The following is an 18,488-nucleotide window of genomic DNA, read 5'->3' as shown; positions in this document are numbered from 1 at the left end:
GCCTTAGCATTCAAGGTCTCATCTCCGCATCGGCCTTCACCTACTTCAACCTTCTTATTCTCTTGGTTTGTTACCTCTACTTCTTTGGCATCTAACACAGCACCATGGACGATGGCGGTGAATTCCGTCTCATGGAAGACAGCTTCATTGGCTAGAAATCTCTGCCCGGCCTCGTGACACCAAGCTACATTTCGGTCTGCCTCGAGTGGCGCCTCTAGCCTCCTTGTCGACTCTTAAGCCTGCAGTTGCTCCCATGAGCATCCTTTTCCAGACCACCTCCCTCCGCAGCACCTTCTTCCTCTGATCTCTGAGTTATGACATCGAGATCATGAGCTCGAAGGAAACAAGAATTCTAGAACTAAATACAACCACCGAACCACAAATAAAGACTATCATGAAATTTCATTTTCCATGTTTGGCTCTTTGCTCAACACAATGAAACACAATTCAAGGACCAGCATAACCAAGGGCTTAAAAGAAGACCGACTCATCGTCATATCTCATTTCTTACTTTTCGTACAACCACAGGAATGAACATGGGATCTAGCATGAGATTTCATTTTCTAGTCTCATATTGTGACCATAAAATGAATGCAGTCACCATGTGAACTACAAAAGGACTCATTTTGACATATTTAATCTCACATACTTTACATACCAATAGAAGCAAAATTTGAAAATTAGATAGAATTGATGGATCAAAGGACTGATTACCAAATTCCATTTCCCATATTTCATGCAGTAACCACAGAATAGTTCGGGTCACCACACAAACATGAAATTGAGAAATAAGTCCTCCAGGCACAAAGCCCAGACACCTTGCCACCATGACCACACGGGAACGCCAAAAATACAGAGACTATAATTTTATCATGGGACCAAAACAATGCTAAACGCTAAAAATGCAAGATCACCACATTCCAGTGGCAAGAAAATCATATTAGGATATAAAATATCTTCTGCATTTTGCATGCTTAGTTTTCTCCATTGCTTGATAGGCATCGTGAATAATATAAGAAACTATACTATCACCGAAAGTAAATAAAAAATAATTTTATCATGAAAGTAAATAAGCAACTGCTTTCATGTGCTATGCTGCTGACATGGTCCAAATTCCAAAATATAATCATTATACACAAATTGCATTCTCCTGATACTTTACTATGTACGGGGATTATGTCTTTATGAAAGAAGCAAGATATAAAGAGGAAAAACCATATAAAAAGCTCTGATTGCCCAAACATTCTTTGTCCACTACGAACAGTAATCCACAACCACACAATTCCTGTGAACCCGGAGTTGCATGCACATACTACACAATTGCTGTGAACAGGAAGTAGCATGCACTCAGTAAATCTGCAGGCCAAGCTTTTACCTCCTTCAATCAGTCTTCAAATTCATGCATGTGGTCCAAAAGATAGTTCGCAGCCAACTCCTCATTCTTGTTGCAGGCAAAGAAGACCTCTAACACAAGAGCCCGATCGAAGCCCATTGCCTCAAGCTGACACAATAGAATGAAAAAAAAAAAAATTATAACTGTATTTCAAAAGCCTTGCAAGATATTGTGCCAAGGAACATGAATTTTGTGGATTTCAACATGCTGAAATTTTAAATGCACATAATGTAAATATAATATAGGGACAATTATTGCCATTTATGAAAATTTTAAGAAAAAATTAGATTGTTTTGGTGAAAAGAAAAAAAAGGTAGTTCAAAATATTGTTTGGAAAGTTAACTAAATATAATATGGGGCCATTTTTTATTGGTAGTATCCACAAGACCAGTTTAATGAAGTTTAAATAGCTAATCGTACATGTCTAGCACCCAGTAACTGCACCTTCTCTGATTTTCACACAAATTCCATCCAAGTTATCTTGGAGGCATCCATACCAGTTTCCTCAAAACCTTTCCAGACATGCCCAGACAATTAAAACAGGTTTCAACTATTGCATTAGCATTTTATACCATGCAACATTGAGCACTTAACTTTTGCCTCATAATTTCACAAAACTTTCTAGAGCACGAGATGATACAAATTTGGGAAAAATTTCTCCCATCTGTCCTACCTGTTCATTTCTGCAAGATGTTAAGATGCATGTCTCTCACATTACTCCCCAATGCATAATACATCTAGGAGAATGAATACAATCAGTGCAGTAGCTTTTGATCATGAGAGCCTTATTTCATGATTGTTCCCACTAGAATTTCTTGATCACTCTAATAAACAAAACAACTTCCAATTAGTTTTTGGCATCCATTTCAGGTCAATTTTGTGAACCCTCTTCCAAATGGTGCCAATTAGCCAGGTAGCCTACCAGCATGACAGGCAAGAAAATGCAGCCATTATAGAACAGGTTAGGCTTGGAAACTTGCACCAGCTTTTACATCCAATAGTCCATAAAATATCTGAAAAAAAAAAAAGAAAAAGGATATCACCACAGACACGCACACACTGATTTTTAGGCTGCTAAGATTTAGCTTCAACAATTACACATCAGGTTTTGGCCATAACCAAAATGTTTCCGTTGCAATGTTCCACTTCAATTGAAACTTCAAACCCTGCCTGGCCTATTGACACCCCAACCTCTTCCAACACAGTTCCCATTCATATGGAAAAAGTGTCTAAGAAACAAGCTTTCTCCTAATAGCTTTTCCACAAGTCCCATCTCTATTTTATATGTTTTGCCATCCACTTCTTCCACTACTCAAATTTGAGATGATCTCTTAGTTGGTGCATCATGTGAAATCCCATTGCACCATTTAAACTCTTATGTCCATATCTAGTGTCCTACATGACAAATTTAATGACAAGCTTTTTGTCAAGTGCACACCTCAATACTCACCTGCAGTCCCTATATCTAAGGGCTCTTTTCTTTTTCCTTATTTTCCAAATTTCGTGGCATTGTCTCCTCTTAAGACCATCTGTTTCCAGGATAATTCCTAGTTAAATGCTGAACTAGTCCGTACCGGCCAGTTCAGCTCGTACTGAACCGATACCGACTCTGACCAGTCCGGTTCGATGTTAAAACCGGTACCCGACCCGTACCGGTCGGTACTGGCCCGAAACTGCCCATACCGGTTTCAATTTTTTTGGGCTTTTGAATGCGTGAACCAAGCCGAACCAATGGTACCGGTTCGATACCGGCGCCCACCGGTACGTCGGTGCGGTCGGTACGGCGGACCTTGCATCCAAGTAATTAGCCAAATACCACTTTTTGGGTGGTTAAAGTTAGCCGGTCAATGTCAATTTACCCTTTTAACCTCGTTAAAAATATTTCAAAGGGGGTAGGGGTGGGACCACCCAACTCAGCCCTCCTCTCATTTTTCTCTGTTTTTCCCTTCTCCCCTCACTTTTACCCTTCTTCATTGCTGCCATTTTTTGTCCACAACCCAAAAGGTGGCATTTAACCACTTAACTCATGCCTTTCTCAACCAAACAGCATTTTTGCCATATTGGCAAAAAAAGGCCGGCTAAGCGAGCAGCAACCAGCCAGCAATTTTTTCAGCTTCATGGTTAACTGGTCAAGCGGTCGACACCAATGGTTATGGTTATTCCACCCACTAGTTAGCTATCCAACAACCAAAAGCAGACTCAAAGAATTTGGTTTATAAAAGCAAGATGTCATAATTTCAGGCCAGTAGCGAGCAAAGCAAATGTCAACCAATATTGGCTAAAAGATGCATTATTACATAATATCCTTAATTGAATTTAAAAAATGCAGGCTAAAACTATAAGCAAGATCCATAGACTAGTTTCCCAGAGAATTAAAAATCATTTCACTCAACAAAAGAATAGGCAAAGTGCTGAAGATCTTGCAAAGCTGGAGAATGTCTGAGCTGGTTGCATCAACAAATGTGCGTCATGCAAATTCTCAGATTTGCCTAAAACTAATTTAGCCATAGACACCCTGCTCAAATGGAATACAGGTCCTGGTCCTAGTAAGAATCTATTATTTGTTTAATAATGGAATTTAGGTAGTTCTTAAAGTTTTCTGGCTGGTGCTTTCAGCATGATTGCACAATTAAGGAGTCCCATACTGTCCTCCCTGTCCACCTGCTCCATACATTCTCTTCTCTTCTCCTTCATCAATAAAATCTCCTCTCTACATCAACAGGTAACAGAGCTTGAAGGCATCTTTAACATCAAAAGCCTCTCATGATATTAAAGTGATTACACAAATCCCAATAAGATTGATGTTTGTTTAATAGAATTAAATGATATGATTTCTGGAATAGTCTAATTCTAGATCATGTTTGACAAAAGAGGAGAACAGAGAGGATAAGGATTTCGATGAACTACACCAACAAAAGTTAAAAAAGAGAGCATTGAAATCAACATGCTCTTACACTCATGAATAATTTAATATCTGAAAACTTCCTTTTGAGTATCAACCATGATGAAATCTATCCATTCCTTTCCTAAGGAGTTGTAATTCTTTATAGGCCCCCAAGTAAAAGAAATTGAAGGAAAGAAAGACTTAAAAGCAATCTAGAATGTTCTTCCTATACAAATAAAATTGAAACTAAAGCAACCTATTCAGCTCCTTTATGGATAATCAAAAAAAGGTTTTTAAATATAACCGAAATTAACCACTTTGAAAGTTGAAACCAAACTCCTAATTCTTAGATAAACAGATGCATCTAGAAATAAACCAAAAACGACCGCACGTAAATTAACAAAATTATTGTTTATTGTATTGATAACCATAAGACTTTATGGTTTCAAGGTTTAACCAAAATGGAATCGCGTTGAACCTAAAACATATAAGTTTTCTCAATGCACTTATTTGGTTGATGTTGATAAAAACCTGTTTTAGAGATACCGTCAGATCACAAAACCAACAAAACAAATTTTATGATAAACAAGTTCCCTAATTCATTTCCATCATCTAAAAAAAAAACAAAAGAGACCACACGTAAATTAACAAAATTATTGTTTATTTTATTGATACCCATAGGACTTTATGATTTTAAGATTTTACCAAAATGGAATCGCGTTGAACCTACAACAGATAAGTTTTCTCAATGCACTTATTTGGTTGATGTTCATAAAACCTGTTTTAGAGATATCGACAGATCACAAAACCAACAAAACAAATTTTATGAAAAGCAAGTTCCCTAATTCATTCCATTCTTCAGCAGTTCTAATTCTTTACAGACCCCCAACTAAAAGAACTTGAAGGAAAGAAAGACTGAGGCCCTGTTTGACTGCCGGCAAGATCATATCATTCTGATAAGATCCTCCTGGCAGGGTTGCGGCAAACTTCTGTATTGAGATTACAACTGGAGGGAAGTGGTACAAGGCGATGGGGTTCCACGGCGACAAAACCAATCCCTAGTTTTTAGGAATAAGTCGCCTTGGAAAGGAGATTTGTTATCCCAAAAAAATAGCAATTAGTTGTTGACCAGCAGTCCCAATCTCCCAGGATCCAAATAAGCCCTTGAAGGCAACCTAGAATGTTCTTCCTATACAAATAAATTTGAAACTAAAGCAACCTCTTCCTCTCCTTTATGGATAATCAAAACGACAAATTTTGAAATAAATCCAAGTTAACCATCATCTTGACTCCTTCAAAGTTGAAACCAAACTCCTAATTTCTAAACAAATAAATACATCCATAGATAAACTAAAAAAAAAAAAACAATGGCATGCCATGTTAAAATTATAGATAATACATTGATGCCCCATCTAAAATTCTAGTTACATGATGGGTCTTTATGTTTGCCAGGTTTTACCAAAATGGATTGCACCAAACATAAAATAAGTTTTTTCTCTCAAAGCGCATGTTTGGTTGATGTTCATAAAACCTATTTGAGAGATCATGTAACCAACAAAATGAGTTTTGTGAAAAACAGGTCTCCCTTATTCTTCATAAAATAAATCTTTATTTATACAAAATCTGCATATAATTTTTTTCTCAAAGCGCTTGTTTGGTTTATGTTCATAAAACCTGTTTTAGCAATACTGTTATAACCAACAAAAAGAGTTTTGTGACAAACAGGTCTCCCCTATTCTTCATAAAAATTCATTTACACAAAATCTGCTTTTATCATCTTATGCTCGTCCATTTTTATAGAATTCACAAACGAAGTGCCCCTAAACTTGCTTTCTCTATGGATTTCATCCTAAGATTGCACTAGTGATCTTCACACCCAACAGTGGATCTCCAAGATCTGATGGAAATCAATCTGATTGCATGAGGAAGATGTAATGTGACATCATACGCATAACTAATCTGGCCGCCAATCATGTCATTCCCCAGTTAAACATTTATTCTTTGTAAGCTGATTAGAAACTACCCTCCTGACCTTCTGTGGAACCTCATTGCCCCAGACTAACGTAACAGATCATTTTTGCAAACATTAAATTTCATTGTCATCTTTAGTTTCTGATTAATTTTCAAAAATTCACCAATAAATGTCATCGAAGTTTATAGGACTTCTGTTGAATTTTGTGCTCATACCCACTTGTTATTTTTAAACATCAATACTAATTTGACTGCTTAACATCAATATTGTCCCAATCCATAATTTGTCAATTTACAGTTGAAATGCTCAGCAACGAGCCTGTCTAGCCCGTATTCCATACATTAAAAAAAATGACAAAACTTGACAGACAAGGGATATGAACAACTTACACGTTCAATGGCTTCACGCTCCTCAGGAGTAACTGTTAATGCCTGTGGCATTGCACTCGCTAATTGTCCTAGTAGATTGCTGGAGTCACAAAAGTTAGAAAAATAAGAAGCCTCACATATTCAATAGTACCACAAATAGATGAGATATACAACAGCACAACAGCTCCACACCTCTCTGCTCCCTCAGCTGGTTCATTAAGTAAACGAAGAAATTCAGCTTGATGATCCTGAATGAGCCTCATAACCTGAGGGTTTTGTTTCCCTAGCTCTTGAAGCATTGGCTGTGAAAAGAAATGAGAATACTGTTAAAGAAAAGTATAATAAGAACATTTCATGATGCAAGGAATGAGACGAGACCTGTAATATTTGAGGGTTTGCCTGCACCAAAGTCTGCAAGGCTCGGAACTGCACCAGGAAAATGAGAATCATAAATTATGGTTAGGCACTTCAGTCTTTATTTCTTGTAGAAATTTATGGTACCTGTGGACTGTTGCGAAGAAAATCAAGGCTGCCTGCACCAGCATTGGAGCCCATGCTGGGAAGACCCTGCTGGAAGCAACAGGTAATTAGATTAACATAAAATGCTGCACCAAAATCTCTAGCAAGGATAAGCCAGTAATTTTCATTTTTCAACCTGAGGAAAGAGGTCTAAAGGATTAGCATTCGGCCCACTTGAAGGAACAGCTGGCTGGGCTGGTTCGGGAGCCTGGACTGGTGGGTTAGCCATCTGCCCACTTGTTGGGGCTTGGGCCGCAGGTGGTGCATCTGCTTGCTCAGGAATCCCCTGGTAGCATCTTAACATAAGAACATACATTGTGAAATGCAAATCTGGAGATGCATGCAACCAAGCTAGTGCATGCCAAGCACCGGTACTCCATGATATGGCATGGTAACTAGGCTGTTGCCAGCCAGCATTCGACATGCCAGTCCATGTATAATAAATTACATGAAAAAAGTATAATAAGGAAAAGCCCATCTAAATGAATTAAGCTTTCAGATATGCAAGACCTGCATTCTTTCCTTCCGACCATACTTGGTGCTCTTTCATTTAAACAAGGTTTGGAAAACTGACCATACTGCAGTATGTATGGCACTGAATCACCCTGTATTGGTAAAACCATAAGCATATACAAGGTACCATAGTATGTAGCATGTACCATACTGATGTAATGGCCAGCACACCCCCCTTCTGCAGTATTTCTTTTTCCCCCTAAATAAACCCATACTGCAGTATTCCAAACCTAGTGGTTAACAATTATTGAATTAATGGTACCAAAGGATGACAAGAAATGGAGCATCCCCCCCCCCCCAAAAAAAAAAGAAAAAAAAAAGATTCAAACCAAAGCAGCTGGTTTAATCAAGCTTGAGTCCAACATATTTATCTGTTACAGAAAGTAGTAATGCTACACAATTCAACCCGACCCATATTTATCTGTAACATATTTATCTGTTACAAGCAGCATCAGCCAAAGTTTACTTGGAATCAGACCTTGACTTGACACAACATAGATCATCAAATCTCTCTCTCTCTCTCTCTCACTGACTCTTCTACCCTTCATTCCTAAGCAATGTAGATATTACGCCGCACCCCCTCAACCAGCAGATCCCTTCTACAGCCCTATCCATCCCCATCTCAGTCCAGGTAGAGTCCATGAATTGCAAGTGTATATTACATGCAACTAATAACACAACAACAGTGTAACCCAGCACTATTGACAGGTTGATTATGTATCACCTTATTAGAAAGACTTCTTTAGTACAAAACTATGTGGGACCAGCCATAGCTCAGACAGGTATAGGAAATTTGTTAGGCAAACAACAAGTTAAAACAATAAACAACGAAAATAAGAAGAGAGGTAAGACCAAAATCTACAAGAGAAATTGTGTAATCACCATGAGAGAGAAACAGAGTAATTGAAAGTGATATCAGATTCCTGCCTGCTGATGGCTGACTTTTAGACTGCCATATTGTTTTTAGTGGGTAAAATATGCCATGTTTAATGACAGCCACGCAATCTTTAAAACTCAGAAGTAAAGTCCTATTAATCCAAATACTCAATTCAACTCTGACGAATTTTCAGATTTAGATCCAAGGCCATATCAAATTGGATCCAAATTAGTAAGACAGCTCCAGAAACATACAAATAAGATTCAATTCTTTTAGGTCCAATGTCACCAATAATAATAAGATGGCCAATATTTTCACTATATACATGTGAAAGAATATAGAGATAAAAATCCAAACTTAGGTAACCAAGGTCCTTGCAGCATCTGAATTTGGAACCTAATTTGAAATTCACAACTCATATGTTAACTAGATCTAAATCTGGATATAGATTTGGACCCACCAATTCTAGCAACCTCTGCATTCATCCATATAGAATACTGACCTAAAGATCGACAATTGTCAAGGCACTAATGGATAGGAATGGCATTGCAGGAATATTATAGGATATAGCAGGTTTCATATACATCTGCAATGACTTTTAACAGAACACATCATCATCATTGCAGATGGAGATTTGATCGAAACATGATGTTCTAGAATTATCTCATGTATTTAAACCCATCCTCAAAAATCAGGATTTGGACTTACTGGGTTTTAGCAGAAACATTCTTCCATTTTCTTTTCAATTCACAAGGGTATGAAGTAATATTAAATAAATCAAGAAACATGATACTATCAAACAGCAAAATTCTTGATCCCCATGACGGAACCGTTCGTTCTTTTAAATCCATCATCTTATCTGGTTCATCACACACACAGAAAATATAGGAAAAAATTTCTTTTGCCAATATCCATTAGACCAAGAAAGAAAAATTTGCCAATTACCAGCACACAGCAACTTTCCAGAAGGAATAATTTTTCTCCTGGCTATCAGATTGCAGCATTCTTCAAAACATCTGGTGAAATGCAATAAACATTGGCTAGTTCTGCCACTTTTTAGGTCAACAGCTGGTCAAATTCACAGTTGTGATTAGTTAACAACTGATCCTAAGTATGTCTTCCCAGCGTGGGCTCCAATTATGACAGTTTTAAAATAAGAAAACATGGAGAAAATCATTCTCAAGTATGACCTCTGTGTATGAGTGTGCATCAGAGAGAGAAGGGTGTGGGTAGATTGTGAATATTTGTGTCTGTAACCCTAACTTCCCAACCCCTCAAAAAAAAAAAGAAAGAAATCCAAAAAAACCTTTCCTCCGAGGTTGTTTTTTTACTCTTTTTTTTTTTGGCGCGTGGCAGGGTGGGGTGGGGGGGGCGGGGGTAGGGGCGGGGGGGTGTAGGGGCAAGGATGTTGAGTGAGTGAGTGAGTGAAGAAATATTCAGAAAATCATTTTAAATGCAACAGAATGACGAGACATTGGAATCAGGCCTCATTCATGATATAGTTTGCAAGTCTTGCCAAGAAATTTCCACTGAATCCAAATACACCCATATCAATTATTGGTTAGAAAGTAGAAACTATATGCCCCGCCACCCCCCCCCCCCCCCCCCCCCACATTGAATCTATAGATTGAGGATATTTTGAAAAAAAGGGGGGTACCCCCACAAAAAAACCCTCAATATTCTAATAAAAAAAAAAGATTGCTGGGTATAAGATGGCTGCAACGTAACAAGGCTTCACTAGTTAACGACACCAGCTTAACATATGTCGTCCCTCCATATCAGACCTTTTAGGACAAATACCTAATCATATTTTACCATAACCTGCCAATTGTTGCAACCTACAAACCTATAGTACAGAGCATACAACTGCATCGTACAAATGCCATACCAGCATAAAGTAAAAGTTGTTTCAGAAAAATAATCATAATAAGGATATAGTCGAGCTAATTTTCAAGCTTCCATATTAAAACAAATTTCGTGCTACATTTAGGCCAAAACTTTCAGATGTTACATTAGCTTCTGGATAGATACAACCAAAATGCAGAAAAATCAAGGAAAACAGAGGAAGCCATCACGATTGATGGAATATAATTTCCACATCTGATATTTTAACTGATCTTGAATCATCAAATAACAAAATCAAACAAACAGCATAATCATAATGAATAATAGTTAAAAATTAACATCAGTTATCAGTTATCAGTTATCAAAGTCTTTAAAATCACTGATCACTTGGGTATATAATTTATTTGAACATTGATTTTCTGACATCAGGATCAGATCAAGTTGAAGCAGAAACATGTCTAGTGAAGTATTTCCTTTAAGACAACTTCATGTCATCATTTCATAGTACAGTGGGATACAAGGGCTTATTTAAAATTATGCTATGCCATAAACAGAAGATAGCATTCACAAAACAGTGGCACAAATAATATGAAATTTTAAGCAAGTGAAGCTTACTGAATATAAGTATTCAACAGCTCTCTCAGGGTTGTTATATGCAGCACGTAAAGCACGAATAACAGTGTCCCTGTCCCAAGTGCCTCCGCCCATGTCAAGAATATGTTGAACGGTTTGCTCAAGGGCACTGCCTGCAACAAGATTGGATGCTGCTTGACCATAAGCATCGGCACTGCTTAAAAATACAAGTAAAAATACAGGTCAATAAAATGATTGATTGTCACCTAAATTAAAGAAAACAGAGATTAGATAATCTGTGGCTTGCAGAATTATATATACCCAAAAAAATATTAAAAAATTATATTATTGACAATAAAGCATTAAAATTTAAAAAATAAGAAAAACGCTTGTTTATCCTCTCAAAAGAAAAATGCTAGTTTAACTTACTTATTATCATAATTTTTATCCTTAACATTTACCTCATTACCTTACACTAATCAAGTTGTGATATAAATGTCGTAAATAAATAACAAAAGATATATCAAATGATTAAACAATGCCAAAATAAAGTTTGAGGGTGAGTTATATATGTAAAACAAACAATGACAAAGAAAGGATCCACACAATGGAAAACCAATAAATGGCAAAAAAAAAATCTTTCGCTGAAGTTCACTTAAGTGGCCAAAAAAATGTATATAGCATTAGTTACAAAGTGACAAAAGTAGCTTACGGTGCGGTAACCGCAGAAGCTGGTGTAGTTGTCGCACTTGGAGCAGGTGTGGTTGTCGCACTTGGAGCAGGTGTACTTGTCGCACTTGGAGCAGGTGTAGTTGCAGGGACCCTGTGCAATGGTCACAGTTTCAACTAGGTAACAGCACTCACTTGCATAAAGGTATATGTCTCAGTAAAGGTATGACAAAAAAAGGAGCATTATGAAGGTTTTGTGGGTGGGGTGGAGGGGAACTTACGGGACCAAACTTGCCGGGGGTGCTGCAGCTGGAGGGGGTGCTGCAGCTGGGGTGGGTGCTGGACCTGAAGCATTAGGAGTCACAGAGCTAGGAGGCAAGGCCTGCAAAGAAAAGCAACTACGATAATGCACTAAAAAAAACAATTGATTCTACGCACAGTACCAATTAAAAATGAATGCATCTAAAAAGAAATTCAACTTAGAAACATTGCCGAATAGGTATCCTGGTCAGTTTGAATAAAAGCAGAAACAAAAACATAGAATGCACAAGATGCACAGATATTTATCGATAATATTAGCTAGACTGCAATAATATTTCACTTAGGTATCGTTTCAAGTTTATATAACAGCAGCAAAACAAGAGAGATATGGAGAAAAATTAGGAAACAAAAAGATACTGGAGGCAATCACATAAATCTTATTAAATTGCCTTCTTACCTGACTTGTAGGTGTTGTTGCGCTCACTGTTGAAGCTCCACTTGATGAACCTTTAGTCTAAAAGATTACACAGCATCAAGTAAATCAAATATAGGCATATCTAAAACTTATACAAAATTATGGCTAATTTTGCACATATCATACCATTCAGAGTTTCTCATTATACTTTATAAATATTTCTCCACTCAGAAGCAAAACTTTGAAAATAAAACATAAAGAAAAAGTATTGAACTAAAGATATTTTCTGAAGATATTCATTTTCCTGGAGAAACAAATAAAAAATTCAGGCACGGTGGCATTTTGATATCACTAGAGATTAGAGTTGATCACGGGCCTTCTGGCCCGCCTAGCCCGCCCAGCCCGGCCCGAAATTTTTCGGGCTTGGGCATTAAAAAAAGGCCCATGGGTCGGGCCTGGGCAAGAAAAGCGGCCCGACCAAAAAAATCGGGCCGGGCCTGGTCGGGCCATTCTGGCCCATTTCCAGATTCCAAACAAAGAAAAAATCGGGCCTGTCGGGTCGGGCCTATCGGGTCGGGCCGGGCTAGACGGGCCTAGAACCAGATTTACGAAGTCGGGTCGAGCCTGGACAAAAATTTAAGCCCGACAGTCGGGCCGGGCCGGGCTGGGCCTGGGCATAGCCATCGGGCCTAATTTCTGCTGTAGAGCCCGGCCCGGATTTTGATCAGCTCTACTAGAGATAGAAAAAAATACTAAGAAAGCAAAATATTTGAAAAATTGGATCTATGTCCAACGGATCACACCCCTCAAGAAAAAGTATTTTGTTTCGGTTAGGTCCATAGTCACATATGAAATAGCTGATGGGATAAATTTAGCGGCACTTTACCTCGGGTCTCTTGCAAGAAAGGGATAATGTCTATCTTAGAGTTGTCAATTAGACTCTTTATGGAAATGGCAAGTCAATTCGAAGAATTTATCACAAAAGCATTCAATTAGTTTGGACTTGCTTAGTATTGAATTAGGACCAAGAAAAAAATGTTTCTATAGAAGAGGTTCATGCTTCCTTTGTTGAGGTAAGGACAAACGATCTGATTCGCAATTTCATAAGAATTGAGTTAGTCAAGTCCACTATTTCGTATCCCAGAAAAAGGGCAAGTTTCGGCTGCATGTCTTTCGAGGCCAGAGCCTTTTATCATAACTTCTGCCCATTGCATACCCTAATCAACTATTGTACGAATAGCATTAACTGTTGCGGCTTAAGCAGCATAGAGTGTACCTCTTCTTGTGTCACATGATAAATGATAAATCAAGTAACATAAAAAGCTTATAGCAAAGGGACAGATAGACAATGTTACAGTTGGACGGATGAAGTGTAGATATGCTTCTGGGCATGCATGCCTTTGCAGCTCCTTATTTTTTTAATAAGAAAATAATGCATCACACATACTTGTATATACAAAATGTTGAGCAACAACATCGAAGCACATGAGCATAACTAACAATGTTCAAGATGATACATAGTAGAACAAGGTGATAAAGAAAGATATGGTTACATATACAAAAACAACCAACTGCGATGGTGTGGGCAAATGCATCAAAGATTAAAGAAGAATAGAGAGGTTCTTTTGTGTGTTAAGAACAAATGGACATAAGATAACACGGATGGAAGCAGACAGAAGAAGTTGGAGAAAGAAATGATGGCAATAAATATAACTCTAAATAGATTGAATGGATAAGGAGTCACAATGTGAACCCCAAATGATGCAGATAAGGTTTACTTGCTTAGGTCGACGATAATACATAGTTATTAATATATAGAGAAGAGAATTACCTAAAATACCATCATATTTAAAGAATTAGCAGATATGCTTAAAAATGTAAAATAGCTAACTTACTAATTTTATAAGAAAAATGGTACAGCAAAAACCAAACCACCAACGCTTAAACATTACATGTGTGTATATGCAGCTAGTTTTGTGTAGCCTGACTCAGGGGAAAATTCTTACTGACTCAATTGGTGAAATAATGATGTTAAGCAAATGATCTTGTAATATAAAGTAATAGATCGCTTTCTGTTTCTGTTTAAAGGCCTCAAGCGGAAGATGTGGGGTGTGTTTAGTCGCAGGAAAGCTTGCCAATCAGCACAAACTTAAATGGTCAATGCATACAGGAACAGCATACCCTTCTCTCCAATACACCCTCAGACATGCGATAGCACGCTATTGGCACTGCATGACATGGAAGAACAATGCAGGGAATGCAGTGCCAGCCCCTGACTAGAAATTCCTTAAACCTTGACTAAAACTAAACAAGCATTTCAGCCGTATGGTACATGTCACCATGAGGTCTAAACAGAAGAATTATTTTACATATCTAACAATAATAGGGCTTTTATATATGTCACAAAATATATTAAGTTAGCACTCAAACAGAACATAAGTGGGATATTGATAATAAAGTAGAACAGCTAAGGTAGCATTTTGATAGTATTCACATGTACATAGGGCACCAAAACAATGGGCACCAAGTATACATTCCATCAAGGACAAAACGGACATACCTTAGTCAACATTATAACGATAAAACTGTTCTCCGCAACTTTATTATCCTGCAAAGTTGTATCATCTTTAAGAATTTTCCCTTGATGTATCAGCATCTGTTGTTCAGCTGGGTAAACACCTTGCCCTTGAACAGCTTCTATATTCTTTTTGACATCAGCAACCTGCAAAAAAACAAATCTGTGAGTTAATGTTGTCTGCACACCCCAGCATTAGGAAAAAAAGAAAAAAAAAAGAGAACAGAAAGATAATTCTGAAAATTGTGAAAATTGCATAACCCTGACATTTATGGTCAGCACATGAGACAAGAAGTTACAGAAGGAAATAAAGATTACACAACAATGCAGACTGGAGATGCTCCATCAGTTATGTATTCCAAATTATTTGGAAAATTACATCAAACTTGATACAGTCTTACATCAGCCTAGAAAAGATCAAAATACGAAACAGCTATCCTCTGAAAGAGCTGACAATGAGAATCGCATGACCTACTTGTGTAAAAAATTTCATAATTCTATAATACTTTCATTAAAAGAATTGCTAATTACTACTTATACATGCATGCCAGCTACATTGTTTTCCAGCCATCACCACCACCTTTGCTCAACCAAAGATCGGTCTTCAGAACGCTGTTGCACTCTCCTTACAGATTCTCAACCTCAGACTAAGGCCCCTTGCAGTTATAAGTTACTCTTAAGGGCAGGAGGAACTTGTTGACTCGATATTGAGTCATACTAGAGGCACGATAAGCAAGGATCATCTCTCCCAAATAACCTTCAAGAAAAAAAAAACACTGCTACACTAAATCTTCATAATATGTGCATCAGGACCTGGGCACATACAACTTTTGGAGTTCTGAATGGCACAATCACCAGTCAGAAACAGCCGAAACATACATCCTAAGATGATAAGTAGATTTTATCCTTGGCACTTAGAGTCCAAGCTGGTAGAGGGTAACCTCATGCATCGAAGATACATGTCCAACCAAGTGAAGGACTAAAGGCATCACATTATCTGTGGGAACTATCTGAAACAAGTAGCATCCATGATAATACTGACATCCCAGATGTCACAATGGTTTCAACTTGTGATATCTATGGTTGCTCCTCAGTAACCACCAGTCCACAACAGAGCACCACAACGAAAGTTCAAAGCCCTGCACAACAGAGTGGACCACTTGCCTTCCATGGCCCTAGACACCACTCTGAAGAAAAATAACACCTAGAATTTGGATCAGCATTCAAGGGAATAGGAGATAAGGCTAATACTAGCAAATTAACACATACAGACATATGGTCAGATATATACATTAATAGCTCATAAATCTACATCTAATAAAGCACCTATCAGCCAAGAGACTGAGATGTAAACCTTAACAAACCTGATTGGTTGCATATCAGTAAGATGATTAGCTATAATCGTCTATACCTGAAAGTGAAGGAAAAAACAAAGCAATTCCTCGATAGGACATGGCATAAACCAGGCATGCATGAAATCAAGGCAAGAAACATCATAATAGTATGGTATTGATCCTATGTATCTGATTGCAGCTAGATTTAATATAAAAAATTTTAAAAAAGTTTGGATTGCTCTTCGATGCGACAGTTTCTAATACCTATTTGGTTCCACGGTTAAAAGCAACAGCGACTATCTACCAACTACTTCAGTTTTAAGAAATGCCACATTGTAGTCCAAATCACGCTACTCGCAGGATGTCTTTTGACTGGTACAAAATAAGGACATAAAATCAAGAATTACTCTTATTTCTATGTAACAAAACAAAAACAGGAACTTTATAGCAATTGAAACATTAACAAGGCCTTCAACTGCTATATGAAACAGCATAACACCATCTATAGCCGCATAAGCTTTCTTGAACACCACGTAAGGACTCTTAATCTAAAGCAGGATGAGCAGAAAAAATACAATTCCCTTTGGAATCACATCTCAGATCACAAGAAACAAAAAAAGAATCCAAATTGAAAAGGACCCAGAATTCAGGCTAGTCCAAGTCCCACTAAGAATTTGCAAAAAAGAAAATCCCACTTTTCCCAACACTACAAGCTTTCTTGAAGATCGCGTGACAACTCCTAATATAAAGCTGGACGAGCAGAGAGAAAGCGATAATTTATGAAATCACACGATTCATTATGAAATTGCATCCCACGTGACGGGAAACAAAAAGAATCCAAACTGAAAAGAACACAGAATTCAGATTAGTCCACAACCCACTAAACCCTAAAACTGAGAAGGAAAGGCCCAGTTCTAGAATAATATTAACGAGAAAAGAACCACCAATTTCGCTAAAATATCATACTGAACATCAAATTCGCTAAGATCGATCTACGCTGCAGCTCAAGAAAAAGGAAATTTTCAAGATCAAAAAAACGGCTTCAGATATAAAAGCAACAAAAGCATCCATCTGCTCTAAGATTCGGCTCAATCGGTCGCTAGAACGCAAGCCCTAATCGCCCAAGAAACAGGTAAATAATAGTAAATGTCCAGAAAAACTAGAAATCCAGCGAAGAGAGAGGGGGGATTGAAAAGTACGGCGTCTTCGGGCTTCACTTCGATCTCGAAGTGGGTTCCCTTGAGAGTCTTCACGAAGATCTTCATCTCTCCCCTCTCCGCGGCGGCGGCGGCGAAGCTACGGCTCTTCCTGCCCTCTTCTCTCCAGGTGGTTCGAGAATAGGGCTGGGGCGATCCGGCGGCGAGGAGCAAAAAAACATAAAAACCCAGTAATTATCGGAACGACACTCGGTATTTAACTCCGAGTATTGCCGACTCCATCGCCTCGGATCTGGCTACAGCTTTATTGTCGAATAAGACACTGACACGTATAACAAGATGTTGGACTGGGACACGTGGGCGGAGAAATCGACGCACGCAGTACTTGTGCACTCGCAGCCTTTCGGGCTGTCACGGAGGGCAAAAAAGTGAGAAAAAAGAATTGGGAAAAAAGAAAAGAAAAGAAAAGAAAAAGGGGAAACCCCGATTGCAAGTAAAGCAAGAACCAGTCTTTCATCCACAAGGCCCCGGCAAGCCTTCTCTGAAAATATAATGGCAAATAAAACTGCAAGAAAAGTAGAAAAAGTCAGTACTAATCCTGCTATATCTCACATGCAAAGGTATATATGGGATGACAAATTAAAAAGTTTGATCGAAAAGAAATGTTTCAGAGGAAAAAGTCTCAAAGTTACAAACAACAGCTTTGATTTGTGAGGAAGGCCTAGGTTCCTCTCTACTGATGTTGGGACTCAACTTTCCATTGCAGTCCAGTGTCCACCATTAAAATTAAAGTTCTGTCTCTCTTCTTTCTTCCACCTTTCCATCAATGCAGACCCACCTCACCACCACCTATCATTCGTCTCTCCTTTCTATCAGCCCACCTACGACACACCCCAATTTATCACCCACAGTTCATCACTTGCACTAGAACCCCAGTTGTTTCTATATACTAAAGTTAGGTTGCAACGCAATGATGGTCCAAAATTTTATTGGTTAGCCTTGGAGTAACTTCAATTCAATACAAACATTATCAGCCTAGAAGTTTTGTAACCCCGGCACGTGTCTCTTAAGTTCCTTGTTTTCCCGCTGTGCTTCAAAGGCAGCTCTTTACCTTTATTAAGGGAATTAATAAG

At 38.1% G+C, this 18,488-nt stretch overlaps 1 protein-coding gene across 2 annotated transcripts; it reads right to left on the bottom strand.

Annotated features, from left to right (window-relative positions):
- Positions 1-1,028: 1,028 nt before the first annotated feature.
- Positions 1,029-17,591, bottom strand: LOC103701057 (ubiquitin receptor RAD23d-like). 2 transcript variants are annotated; one of them, XM_008783015.4, is made up of 12 exons: positions 17,398-17,591; positions 14,850-15,011; positions 12,332-12,388; positions 11,895-11,995; positions 11,657-11,767; positions 10,987-11,161; positions 7,273-7,422; positions 7,119-7,184; positions 6,996-7,043; positions 6,810-6,919; positions 6,639-6,717; positions 1,029-1,501 (listed from the first exon to the last, which is right to left on the bottom strand). In XM_008783015.4, exons 1-12 carry the CDS (start codon positions 17,461-17,463, stop codon positions 1,385-1,387), a joined length of 1,242 nt encoding a protein of 413 aa, XP_008781237.2. In that variant the 5' UTR covers positions 17,464-17,591; the 3' UTR covers positions 1,029-1,384. The 2 variants fall into 2 exon arrangements, with proteins under 2 accessions (XP_008781237.2, XP_008781252.2); XM_008783030.4 differs by having other exon boundaries at positions 10,987-11,158; positions 17,398-17,589.
- Between the last annotated feature and the right edge of the window lie 897 nt (positions 17,592-18,488).

This window comes from Phoenix dactylifera, chromosome 9, assembly GCF_009389715.1.
Source record: "Phoenix dactylifera cultivar Barhee BC4 chromosome 9, palm_55x_up_171113_PBpolish2nd_filt_p, whole genome shotgun sequence".
Lineage (NCBI taxonomy): Eukaryota > Viridiplantae > Streptophyta > Magnoliopsida > Arecales > Arecaceae > Phoenix > Phoenix dactylifera.
Note: the sequence above shows the minus strand (reverse complement) of the source record. Positions and strands in the feature narration are given on the sequence as shown.